The 13,442-nt window shown below is 47.4% G+C and overlaps 1 protein-coding gene across 2 annotated transcripts in view; it reads left to right on the plus strand.

Annotated features, from left to right (window-relative positions):
* Positions 1–455: 455 nt before the first annotated feature.
* Positions 456–13,442, plus strand: part of LOC103362158 (junctophilin-1-like) — a 39,368-nt gene continuing 26,381 nt past the window's right edge. For both annotated transcript variants that reach the window (XM_008288443.1, XM_008288442.1), the window contains exons 1-2: positions 456–1,031; positions 6,892–7,651. In XM_008288443.1, the coding sequence (XP_008286665.1) occupies positions 653–1,031; positions 6,892–7,651 (1,139 nt within the window). In that variant the 5' untranslated portion in view covers positions 456–652. The remainder of the gene's footprint in view (positions 1,032–6,891; positions 7,652–13,442) is intronic.

Raw genomic sequence — 13,442 nt, forward strand, 5'->3', positions numbered from 1 at the left:
GTATCTCAACATATGACAACAATGTGGTGGGACAGGTCCGGTGAGTCGGCCGACCAATCAAGCGCGGTGATATCAGCAAACCACCTGCTGGCTCTGGTTCTGTAGGCAGCTGCTCAGTCCTGAGGTTTCCCAGCAGGTCACGGAAGTGTTGTGAGCTGACAGCAGAACTGAATGCTGACTGGATCCTGAGGCCTGAACATCTCCGGCTGTGTGGGCCCACTGCAGATCAGTACCTGGCTGTGTGCTTAATTAGCTCAGAGTGCCTGCATGTTTCATTCCCAGGTGATGATTTCATGTCCTGATGTGATGGCCGGGACTCGTATCCCTCTGACAGATCCTGAAAGCGGCGCCTCCATCACGCTTTTATTTTGAAGGGCCAAACAGGAAGCGCTGTATCGCTTCACCACCGACAGCTTAGCAGTGCTCACTCGTGAAATAGAGTGGGAGAGTCCACCAGGACCGGGCAGAGGAGCGACTCTGGAGCCGGGCCGGCCGCCTCTCACCTCCCACGGCCCGCTTTGACCCAGACAGCCAATGAGCTGGCCGTTCCGTCCACCGGTGCCCTCCACAGGCTTCCTGTCAGCATCACGTCGGTTCTGAGAACAGTTCGTACTCCACAGCCAAAGAGTAATCCGTTACTCTGCGTTCCTGAATGACGGGCGGCCGGTTCGACTTTGACGATGGTGGCACCTTCTGCGGAGGCTGGGAGGACGGCAAAGCCCATGGCCACGGGGTGTGCACCGGACCCAAGGGCCAGGGCGAGTACTCCGGCTCGTGGTCCAACGGGTTCGAGGTGGTGGGCGTCTACACCTGGCCAAGCGGCAACGTGTACCAGGGCTACTGGGCGCAGGGGAAGCGCCACGGACTCGGCGTAGAAACCAAGGGGAGGTGGATTTACCGGGGAGAGTGGACCCACGGGCTCAAGGGCCGGTACGGAGTCCGGCAGAGCCTGAACACGCCGGCCAGGTACGAGGGGACCTGGAGTAACGGACTGCAGGACGGATACGGCGTGGAGACGTACGGAGATGGAGGTGAGGAGGGGAGGGGGGACCGGCCAAGTCCTGGTTCACACTCACACAAGTCTGTCATGAAGTTCTGCTGCCTGGTGCTCATGTAGAGCCCTGCTGAGCCCGACGCTGCAGGACCAGGGTTTCAGAAGAACTTCTGTCTCAGTTTGGTTCAGTTTGTTTTATTGGTGCCTGAACCCTGACCCACAGGGGGGACGGGAAGGAGGTCTGGGCAGCCCACAAACACTGACCCACTATTCTTAGTCTCCACTGGACCTGTGTCTCTGCTGGTGGTCTGTGAGGAGGCAGAGTTCTGGTTCAGTGTGACCGAGCCCAACACAGAGCTGCTCCTGGTCCGTAGACTAGATAGAACTTTATTGATCCGTTTGGTCGGGTACCTCAGGGACATTGTTGGTCCATCACACTCCTGGTGTTGTTGCTATGACTGATTTATACTTTATAAATGGGAAGCTGGTGTCTTTCTGCTGGTACTGGTGGTACCAGCTGGACCGACTGGTTCTGGTGGAGACGCTGTGAGTCAACAGAAAGCTGATAAATAAAGCAGCAGGGCTCCTCGACTTCCATTTTTTGTGTTTGTTGTATTGATTTTGTTATTACAGCACAAAGTGTAAAGTTACAGAAGCACAAATAAACATGAAGTAAATAAAAATGCTCCAGACAAAGTGGGTCCGACAGCTCCGTCCCTCTGAACAGTGTCCTGATGTCCTCAGACATGAGCAGAGACACGTATGACCCATAAAGACTCCAGCCAGCAGAGTGCTGCTCGGAGGGAGAACATGCTGGTACAAAGGCCCTGATGACGGATCAGTTGGACCTACAGACGAGCCCCGGTGCATCATGGTCTGTGTAGTGCCCGGCAGCGTTGGAACTTGTCCTCTACCTGTGAGCTCAGGTTTTCATGTGTGTTGGGTTGTCATAGGAGCTGTGAGAGCACCAGTCTGAGCTGGAGCATCATGTCACACCACCATGTCCTGATGTTGACTTCTTATTCAGCAGTCCCTCGTAAACCTGTGCTCTCATCCCCATTCATTAAACTGGTGCATTTCTCCTTCAGTGAAGTGTTTGTCGCGCTGCTTTTACCAGCTCCTGGTTATATGAAACCATGTGAAACCAAATGAAAGCGAGGCCCCAGGGCCACGCCGGCTCTATCTTTAGCCCTGCTCGTCACTGTGACCCGCTAAAATGAGTCCATCAGACTTTGTCAAACTGATTTTAGTCAGTGAAATAAACTTTTGGCAACAGGATGGCACTGATCACCGCTTCAAGGCCTTTTTTTTTTTTTTTTTTTAAATTAAAAAAAGAACTTGTGCAATATTATCCAGTTGGGTTAGTTTCTGCTTTTGTCAGCTGACACGTTCAGGACTGTGCAGTAAGCTACAGCAGCTTCAGGGACCCTCTGATTTTCCAAGCCGGGTTGTGTTCATGGGAGCTGTCCTGTCACGAAGAAGAGGGTTTCTCAGTCAGCAGGTGATACTCAAGGAAAGGTTGGGGGAGAGGGAACTGATCCAAGTGGACTGGACTGGATTCAACATTATGTGTGTTCAGACAGGGCCTTTCATGGCAGTGAGGCTTCATGCCTCCAACACCTGCTGATGGAGGTAGTCTGAAGATGGCAACAAGAGCACGTTCTGATGATTCTGTGGAGGGTTCTGAATCGTCGGGTTTGACATGTTCTGTATTTAACAGATAGTTTAATGCTGGTGGGAGGATGTTCTTTAGTCCAAGGCAGATACTGCATTGTGTAACCATGAGCCTGTTCAGCACTCAGCCACGAACGCTTTCCTCATCTGGCTGAACAGAATCAGTGACCCGTCCTGTGCATCAGAGCCCAGTCCAGTGGTCAGGAGGGAGGAGAACATGGGAACTGATCTGCTGTGCCTGTTTCATGTCACGTTCATGTTACTGAAGGTCACTGAATGATTAAATATAAATACCGGATATTGTCTAGGGAACAAACGTACCGGTGGATCCCTGGTACTGATCCGATTCAAATGTTTTCAGTGGATCTGGACCTCGGTTAGCTGTTTGGGCCTGCCAAGTACATGAAGATAATCCAGAATTCATAAAGACTTTCAATCAGTGCAAAGTGAACTCCCAGATGGGCTGTTTTCCAGAGGTGAGCCCAGTTCGTCCCGTATGGATCTGTGGAGAGGGCTTACTCCACATAGCAAGATAGCGGTGTGGCGTTATGTTTAAGCCATCCCACAGACTTCCCAGAGTCTCAAGTTACTTCCATCTTTTAAAATAGCACATTCTCACATTCTCCAGTTGAAGCCGTAATGGAGGGAGCCTGAGCTCTCCTAACCGGGCCACCAAGCTAGCTGTTCAGGGACCCAATGACGAGCACTGGGAGGTTTTAGAGCCACAACTGGTGAATCTCCAGGCCGTCAGAATACCTTCATTCAACCATCAGTCAGCGGCACTGTTAGTCAGCAATGTAGTTTCAAGGCAGGGCTGAAAAATGTCGGTTTTTACAGAATACAGATGTTTGGTTTTTCATATATAATTTTACAGCAGATGTTCAAGTAAAATGACCTCACCAACATGTTGAACCTGAGTGTTGCTCTCATGTGTTGGATTCCACCCACGAGCTTTTCTTTTCTGTGTTGCTTTACATGGTGTCCTGTTTGCTGGATTGAACTGTGAACCTGAATCTTGTCAGCCGTGTTACCAGCAGAGTTCTGGAGCCCTGAAGTTCAAGTATTTACTGAAGTCATAAAGTTTGTTGTGGGCTGCAGGTGTCTCAGTGGTTAGCTCTGTTAGCGCCTCACAGCCAGAAGGTCGCCGGTTGGCGTCCCGGTGAGGACACCCAGGATCTTTCAGCGTGGAGTCTCCATGTTCTCCCTGTGCAGCGTGGGTTCTCTCCGGGTTCTCCGGCTTCCTCCCACAGTCCAGAAACATGTTGAGGTTAATTGGTGATTGTAAATTGTCCGTAGGTGTGAATGTGAGTGTGCTTGGTTGTCTGTCTCTAAGTGTAGCCCTGTGATAGACTGGTTACCTGTCCAGGTGAACCTGCCTTCACCCTGAGTCAGCTGGGATAGGCTCCGCCCCCACCACTCTAGTGAGGACTAAGGTGTAGAGATGATGGATGGATGGATGGATGGATGACACTGTGGCATGTCTTAAATAAAAATGAAATAAGAAATATTGAGACTTGGTTAATAATTACCTCTAACAAAGGATTAGAAAGTTCTAAATGAAACGAGCAGTTCCCCATCTTGAATATAAAGTGATACCAACACGAAGAGCTGTAGGGTTAGTTAGGGTTAGGGTTAATTAGGGTTAGTTCGGGTTAGGGTTGGTTAGGGATAGTTAGGGTTAGGGTTAGTTAGGGTTAGTTAGGATTAGTTAGGGTTGGTTGGGATTAGTTAGGGTTAGGGTTGGTTAGGGTTAGTTATGGGTCGTTAGATTTAGGTTGGGTTAGTTAAGTTTAGGGTTAGTTAAGGTCAGGGTTAGAGTTAGGGTTAGGGTTAGGGTTAGTTAGAGTTTGTTAGGGTTAGCTAGTGTTATGAACATGTCTGTGGACCAGTTGTGGGCATTTCTCCACAGCAGCAGCTTTTTCTTCTTCACAAATGCATCAGTGCTGATATGCAGGCGTCATGTGGGCCCCCACCAAACCGCTGGTATAGAAACTGTCCATGCTGCACCTTCAAGCAGACAAACTGACAGCCAGCGGAGAGGACTAGAAATATACAGCAGGAGAGAACACACACACAAAGTGGATTCAGACCAGCAGGAACCCTCCAGTGCTCCACACCACCGCTACCAGCACTCATGTTGCTCTGGCAGTTCTAGAAAGTGTTGTTCATATCATCTCAACAGTCAGAACAGCAACAGAACCTGGACAGGTTCTGATAAATGGTCATACAGCGGAGACTCTGAGGCCACAGAGGGGAGAGCCAGCAGGGTGAGAGGGCTGCCTTTCTATAGATTTGCTGATTTAGAGCACAGGTTTACTGTCGTACAGATTAGGATAAAACGAGTAATTAGAAGCTCTAGAGTCTCCAGGGTGGAGAACCTGGTACCGGACCCAACCTTTCAATGTCTTACAGGAAGTCTAAAAACTTAACTCTATTGTCTGTGATTTGTTGAACAACAAAAGCTTCAGTTGCTGCTTTCAGTTGCTGCTTATGCATGGGCCTGTGCTCATGAGGTTCCATAAAGCTGTGAATCGGTATTATTATAATTATAGATCATATTTGTGTGTCAACATTTTAAGATTTTGCTATTTTTCTAGTGATGTTCTTGCCTTCTTTCTGTGTGTTAGACTTTACATCAGATACAGCTGGTTTGCCAGCTGCACAGCAGCAAACAGGAAAAACTCCAGAGGGTCACCAACATGACTGAGAAAGTCACTGGGTGGCCTCTGCCCACACTGGAGGACCTTCATGGCTCTTTCTGCCTCAGGAGAGCCGACACCATCCTGAAGGACTCCTACCAGCCGGGCCACTTTCTGTTGGACCTGCTGCCATGGGGCAGATGGTACAGGGCCATCAGAACCAGGACTAACAGACTGAAACACAGCTTGTTTCCAACTGCTGTCAGAACCATAAACGCCTCTTTATCGTAATAAGTGCAATATATTGTAAATATGCACCTGCCGCTACCTCTGTGCAACATCCACCGTGTTCATGCTTATTGTTTAATTCCATATATAGATATATATTTGTTTTATACTGTATATAGCTGTTGACAAAGTTTTTATATATATATATATTCTTTTTTTTGCACTGAAAGGCCTGCACCTTACTTTTCGTTGTACTCGTTGCGATGACAATAAAATGCATCTGAGCTTTGCAGACAAAAGTGGACACTTCATAGCTAAACCTGGCTTTTTGGCTTTCATCTGGTTGGAGGTATCGTCTACCCTCTTGATCAGCTACTGGCACCAGCTAGATCTTGATTTTGAAAGATTTTGAAAGAAAACCTCCAGCAGTCAGCTGCAGAACTGGGTCTGGGTCGACGCTTTGTCTTCCAACATGACAACGACCCAAAACATACGTCAGTCCTGGTAAAGAACTACCAGGAGACCAAAGTGAACATTACTGACTGGCCTGCACAAAGCCCTGACTTGAATCCCATTGAATATCTGTGGGGTCACCTGAAAACCACAGTCCATGCCAGAAGACCACCATGGGCGGCTGTGGCTCAGCTGGTTGAGCGGGCCGGTCAATCATCGGAAAGTCGGCGGTTCGGTTCCGCCCTGTAACCTGTGTCATGGTTGTTGTGTCCTTGGGCAGCACACTTCACTGGTGTGGATGTGTATGGATGGACTGTTGAGGTGGTGGTCGGAGGGCAGAATGGCAGCCTGGCCTCCGTCAGTCTGCCCCACTGTGGCTACAGCCGGAGCTACCACCACCGGATGGATGTGTGTGGATGAATGAGTGACAGTGTCTAGAAAAGGTCTTCATAAATCTGATCAATTATTATTATCAAATCTGGAGGAGCTGGAGAGATTTGGGCTGTGATCAGGAGACATGTCAGAGACGTGTTACCAGCTACAGCAAACCATCATCTAGCAAAAAGGACACGCAGCCGACTGTTAGCATCGGGGGCTAATCATTTGGTGGTTTTTGTTAAATAATTTTGTTTCTGTGTGCAAAGTCAAATAATGTAAGCATCCAAAATAAAACTGGGATGTTTGGAAAAGCAGCGTTCAAAATTCCTCGATCTGTTTAACAGCACTCAGGATTTTTCTAAAAACAGTTCAAATTTCATAGGGGGGCTAATCATGATGTCTTCAACTGTATGTTTCTGTTTAGTGATTTGTGTAGTGACTATAATCTGAGTAATTCTGATGTCATATCATTCATTTTGTCTTCTGTATTTTATAACTTAATTCCTTGTCTTCTCTTGTCTGTAGGTACATATCAGGGTCAGTGGACTGGTGGGATGCGTCATGGCTACGGCGTACGTCAGAGCGTTCCCTACGGTATGGCTTCTGTCATCCGCTCACCTCTCCGGACGTCTCTGGCGTCACTCCGCAGTGAGCAGAGTAACGGCACGGTGCTGCGTGATAGCCTGTCCGACAGCCCTGCTGGCACACGTGGTGGCTTTGTACTCAACTTCCACTCAGACGGGGAAGGTTCAGAGAAGAAGAAGGGTCTTTTCCGGCGTGGCTCCCTCTTCGGCAGTCTTCAGCGACTGCGCAAATCAGACTCAAGATCATCAATTTCCAGCAAGCGCAGCTCAGCACACAGCGACACCACCATGAGCCGCATCAGCTCAAGTGATGCCAACTCTACCATCAGCTTTGGAGACGGCGACCCAGGTGATGATTACCTGCCTCTAGAGGACAATGTGGATGCCACCACCACTGAGTCATACATGGGCGAGTGGAAGAATGACAAGCGCAGCGGCTTTGGTGTCTCTGAAAGGTCTAACGGCATGAAATATGAAGGTGAGTGGTTGAACAATAAGCGCCATGGCTATGGCTGCACCATCTTTCCTGATGGCACCAAAGAAGAAGGCAAGTACAAGAACAATGTGCTGGCCCGGGGCATCAGGAAGCAGCTCATCCCGCTGAGGAACACCAAGACCAAACAGAAAGTCGATCGTGCCATCGAGGGAGCAGTAAGAGCAGCAGCGATTGCCAGAACCAAAGTCGAGATTGCCATCTCCAGGTAAAATGTCTTGTGTATAATAATGTCCAAAAGACATGTAAATGAATGGTTCTCCCATACGTTCTGTATTTCTGGGGGCATTGTGGCTCTTTTAATGAGATAGGATGCATTTCTTTTGGACAGCAAGTGTTGCAGGAACCCTTTTAAGTCCATCAGGTCAGCTCTTGGCTGTCGTGTCTGTTGATACCTAGAATGCTGGACACACCAAGTTAACTGTTGACAGAGTGCAGCCACATCACTTCATAGAGCAAGCAGATCCCATGTCCAGTTTAGTCAAACGTATTTGGAAGACAAATCCAAGGTAAGCAGTAAATTAGCTGAAGTACTCGTCGTCCCGTCACAGTTGACCTTTCAGCCCGTATCGTAGTTGATGCCACCAGCCTCTGTTTGCCCATATCTCCTGCCTGCCAGTGCCACTTCTCTTCATTTTTCTTTTAAAAAAAAGGCAGAAACACCCCGTTAACAGTGGTTCTTACTGCATAAATGGTAAGAACAGCACTAACCTGAGGTGTGCCAGCAGTATGGAGGACTGGGGCATTCAGCATGGCTGGAGCAGGCCTTATTATATACAGCACATGTAGTTATGTCTGACCTGGAGGGTTTGATTCTGCTGTAGGATTTTTGACTTTAGAAGTGGCCATTGTTAAAGTATTGTTTCTTGAACTGCTTTGCCTCCTACAGCTGGCGAGCAAAGTCACGATACGTGACCTGACCTTGCAGGATTACTTTGTGGTTTTTATTCAGAACAGCTCGTCTCCTCCAGAAACGTTCAACATCAGTCGTACTGCATTCTGCTGCTTGATCACTGACGGAACGTTGTTTGTTGGTGACGTGCTGATGGCTGGTTCTAGTCTGCAGACCACTAAAGACCTGGCTTTGCTCCAGTTTGGTTTGGTAGGTCTATCTGATTCTGTCTGGCAGCATGCGGGACTCGAACTGTCCACCGAGGTCCGGCAGCCAGATGTGCATGGGGTGGAGGGACGAGAGCAGCAGCAGAATATAAAGAGGAGATGGCTGCAACAAGCGAGTCGAGACCCTTTAATGTTTACATGATGCACGCAAACTGTTCTATGTGTAACAGTTCACCGATTAGTTCCAAGGCCACAGCATCACAACGCACTATATCTGTTCTCAGCAGGGCTGAATGACAGACAAACACATGCATCCATTTGACTTACAGCACAGCCTTCTACTTTAAACTCTTTACTTTATCCCCCCCTCACGCTCGAGTGCATTCCCACACACAAAACAGCACAAAACACAACAAAGTTCAGCAAACAGTTCATTAATCAGTTCATAGAGATGTTCCACCATCTGCAGGGTCACAAACACATGAACCACATCACAGCAACTCCTAGCAGGTGGCCTACGCCATCAACAGCTGATTGACTCACGGCTCCGCGCATCAGCGTTGGTTTGGTCCCCAGCAGCTCCGTGAAGCGGTCCGTCCTCCCGTTCCAGTAACTTTAGATAATCCAAAAGTTCATAACGAGTAAAATCCACACCCACGGCAACGCAACTCTGGGAAAAAGCCACCAAGTCGGCGTGTGACATCATTTCGCAGCGCGCGACTGCGCGCGTGCACTGCACTCACCTAAATGCAGGTTCACCAGAAGCCACGCCCCCAACATTATTGACATACATTCAATAAACAATACCCATGACCGAGTCAGAAAACACATTGACATTATTTTACAGACCAAGATGAGGCATCAGTTCAGCCCTGCTGGGTGCCTGTGATGTAAGGACAGACCAGGCCTTTATACATGGACGACTATTATGTGAAACTGAACATCCACGTGCATATTAAGCATGTGTACATTCCTGTGCACATGATTAAATGCATCCAGATGTGGGTACGTGGACAGACAGACGGACCAGTGGGAGCTGGCGGTGCAGGACATGTCAGATGCAGTCTTTTAAGGTTGCGGTGCAGCCACAGCTGATGGATGCTGGTCAGAGCTCAGGAACGTGTGGAAGGTTTTCAGCCTGCCGTAATTTTTCCCATCAACTGGCAAACGGCGGTGGGGGAGGGATGCAGATAGAGAGAGAGAGAGAGAGAGAGCGAGAGAGTAGGAACAAAGTGAAAGAAGAGAGGAGGGGGTGTCGAGAGAGGAGGTGGATCTGCTGGAGGGAGAAGGAGAAGCTAGTGGGCACATTCTTGGCCAGACTGCCCGTTAGTGTGTGTGTGTGTTTGTGTGTTGGGTTTGCAAGTGTGTGTGTGTGTGTGTGTGTGCATTCAGCAGTGATGTGTGTCTAAATAAGGCCAGGGAGGAGCGCTGAGCAACAGCTGACAGAAATACTGCTGCTGTAAACACAGTCAGTCCAGTGTTCTCCCGGGTCGGTACAGGAGAACGTCCTGAACTCTGCTGATGACAAAACCCACTTTTCTGGGTTATGGCTGCCGGTCCGGCTCACTGGCAGGCCGGTCCGGCCCACTAGCTGCCAGTCCAGCTCATAGCCTGCCGATCCGCCTCACTGGCTGCCGGTCCGGCTTACCGGCGGGCCAGTCCGGCCCACTGGCGGCAATGGTCAGGGCACCCAGGCCACAGGTGCTGAAACATGGACCTACATACATTGCGAGTTATTTGTGACCAACAGCAGAACCCTGATCGGACCCAGATGTTCATTCATCAGCATCACTGTAGAACTGATTCCTCGTCAATGATTTACATGAACAGCGTATGATGGCTTTAATCACGAGGTTTGTTCTGTAATTAGGATGACTGGTGATGTTCTAATGCAGTGAATGTTTTATAGTTTTAACAGTCTGACAGTGATGAAGACCAGACGGCACCGCTCGGCTTGTTGGGTCAAACTTGTCTTTCCTGCTGAGGCCTGATGCTGCGGGTCCACTGGGCGGGTTCTGCCTGACTTTGCCCCATTTGCACAAATTTGCACTACTTCATGCAAATGAGCTTGCCGGCGACGCTCTGCCTCCCCACGGCGCTCCAGAACACGACACGGGGGCTGGGGACACAATGAATGGGAAGCAAGAAGCAAGAAGGTTCTGTGGACCCGGAACCTGAGGCAGCCAGATCAGAGCGGTGGACAGAAGCAGATCAATACAGATGAACAGCTGCATGTTTCTGTCGAGTCGGGGATTCAGGCGTCAACCAAAATGTATCTGAAGTGAAAAACTTTGCTTCTTGTGCTAAATATTGATTAATCCCATTAATTATCTACACAGCCTCTAATTAATTTGATTCATTCTTTAATCGCGTCCGACCGCTAATATCTAGACTGTTTCATGAGTAAAGGTCAAAGAAAGAGACCGTCTACATTAGAGTTTAGAGATGGCAGCACACGGCTCATTCGGACCTCCTGCATAAACACTGATGGCTGTACTGAGCATGTGCAGCAGAAACAGGAGACAGGAAGTGACACCTGCTCTCCTGGTGACTGATGAGGAGCAGAAACAGTCTCCTGCAGCTACATCTGCTCTTCTTCTGTTTATTCATGGTTTTCTGTTAAACTCCTTCCTGTGGATGTCTCTGGATCAGAACACTTANATAATATTCGGCGAACATTGCATGTGATTGATCATATAGTTAAAAATAAAATTCAGGCAGTATTACTGAGTCTTGACGCAGAAAAGGCATTTGATCGAGTTAGTTGGGAGTTTTTATATAGAGTACTGGAGAAATTTGGTTTTCACCAGACCGTTATCAAAACTATTCAAGCATTATACAGCAGTCCAAGGGCAAGGATAAAAATTAACGGCGCCACATCAAACTCATTTGACCTGGAAAGAGGGACTAGACAGGGCTGCCCAATTAGTCCACTACTTTTTGCAATGTTTATTGAAGCATTGAGACAGGGAATCGTTCAAGATAATAATATTGTAGGTATAAAAATGTTCAACCAGGAACATAAAATCTCATTATTTGCGGATGACGTTTTAATTTATTTGACAAACCCAGAGAGCTCAATTTTGAAATTATTGTCCTTTCTGGATGCCTTTGGCTCCGTCTCAGGCTATAGTTTAAATATTAATAAGACCCAAGTGCTAAGTTTTCAATACAAGCCAAGCCAGACCATAAAATCGAATATCGAACTACAGTGGGACCAAGACCACATGAGATACCTGGGGGTTAACATACCAAAAGAACTAAAAAACCTATATACTCTAAACTTTAACCAATTAAGTCAAAAATTAAAGGAGGACATAGAAAGATGGAATTTGATACCAATACTAAGCTTTGAGTCAAGAATCGAGTCTGTAAAGATGAATATTTTGCCAAGAATTTTGTATTTATTTCAGACTCTCCCAATTGAAATAACTGACAAACAATTTAATGAATGGGATAAGTTGCTATCACGATACATTTGGCATGGAAGAAAACCGAGGATAAAATTTAAAATTCTTCAACTGACAAAGAGGAGGGGTGGACTTGCACTCCCCTGCCTTAAGGACTACTATAAAGCAGCCCAGCTGAGGATCCTCTATTGTTGGTGCAACTCTGACTACCAAGCCAGGTGGAAAGAAATTGAAGAGAATGTGTCCGGGGCAGTTCCCATTCAGGCGAGGCTAGGAGATAAAAGATTAATTAAAAATTTAATGGAAATAGGTAATAATTGGATCAATTTATCTCTGAAGGTTTGGTTAAATGTTATCACTAAAAATGGCCTATTGGAGGAGATAAAGATTCTTAAATGGTGCTCATATGATATTGACTTTACCCCAAACAAANAGAGGGTTAGGGGCAGCAGAGCGTCCATGTTCGGTCTGGACAGCGTGAGACACGAACACATGAGCAGCAAGCAGAACGTTCACATTCATCACAACAGCAAGAGACCAGGAACCTGTCACCTGTGTGTGTGTGTGTGTGTGTGTGTTTAGGTGTATGTGTGTGTAGGTGTGTGTAAGTGTGTGTCGGTGTGTTTAAGTGTGTGTGTGTGTGTGTGTGGTATTTACTTTTGGACTCACTCAGCAGCCTACAGTTTGTTTCAGAGGTGATATTATAGGAAGTTAAAAACGCTAATGAACTGCAGGTGCTTATCAAAGTTCATCTATCAAATCAGCATGAATCTGATTCTCTGCTTAACATGTGTCTATTAATGACCTGAATGTGTCGTAGATCTGAATATCTGAGGAGAATAACTGAATATTCTTGGAGGTGTAACTGCCACTAACTCACTCAGAAAACCTTTGTTCAAAGGTTTTATTGTGCACTCACATTTTTTTCCAGCTGTGGGCAGTTTTTCTTTTTCTCTTCATTCCTGTGTTTTCATCTTCATGTATGGCTGCCTCCTGACTGCCGTTGGCACAGCCCGACCCGCTTTGAGAGGAGCTCATATTGGAGGCCATGGCTGTGCATCTTACTGGGTTTCAGCAGGTTATGACTCAGCTGGAGAGACGGGTCCATCAGTCAGAGCAGACGGGTGAAGCTGGAGCCTTTCTACCAGGCTTCTACCTCACCGTCTTCCGTTCTGTCAATGATCTCATCAGTCCCAGTCTGTCAACCACAGCTTTCACTGACTGGTTGGTGACATGCAACCAGTCAGATAGCTCTGTGAGTGGCACATTGCTGGAGACCAAAAAACAAAACTTATAAAATTATTATGAAGAATAAATAAATAGATAAAAAGTAATGATGCTGATATTTTTTAAATGCTTTTTAAAAGGCTTCAATGCACAATATTGAACAACTCAGGGTGTATCTATCTTGTTTCTAAAGCTGTAGGTTAGTGGAGCTGTTTTAGTTGTTTAAGACGAGAAACAGTCAGGAGCTGTGTGTAGGTTCTACAAGGGCAAAAGGAAATGGACAAGGAGAGACAATTCAATTCA

Source organism: Stegastes partitus, unplaced genomic scaffold (genome assembly GCF_000690725.1).
Source record: "Stegastes partitus isolate 25-593 unplaced genomic scaffold, Stegastes_partitus-1.0.2 Scaffold559, whole genome shotgun sequence".
NCBI classification, from domain to species: domain Eukaryota; kingdom Metazoa; phylum Chordata; class Actinopteri; family Pomacentridae; genus Stegastes; species Stegastes partitus.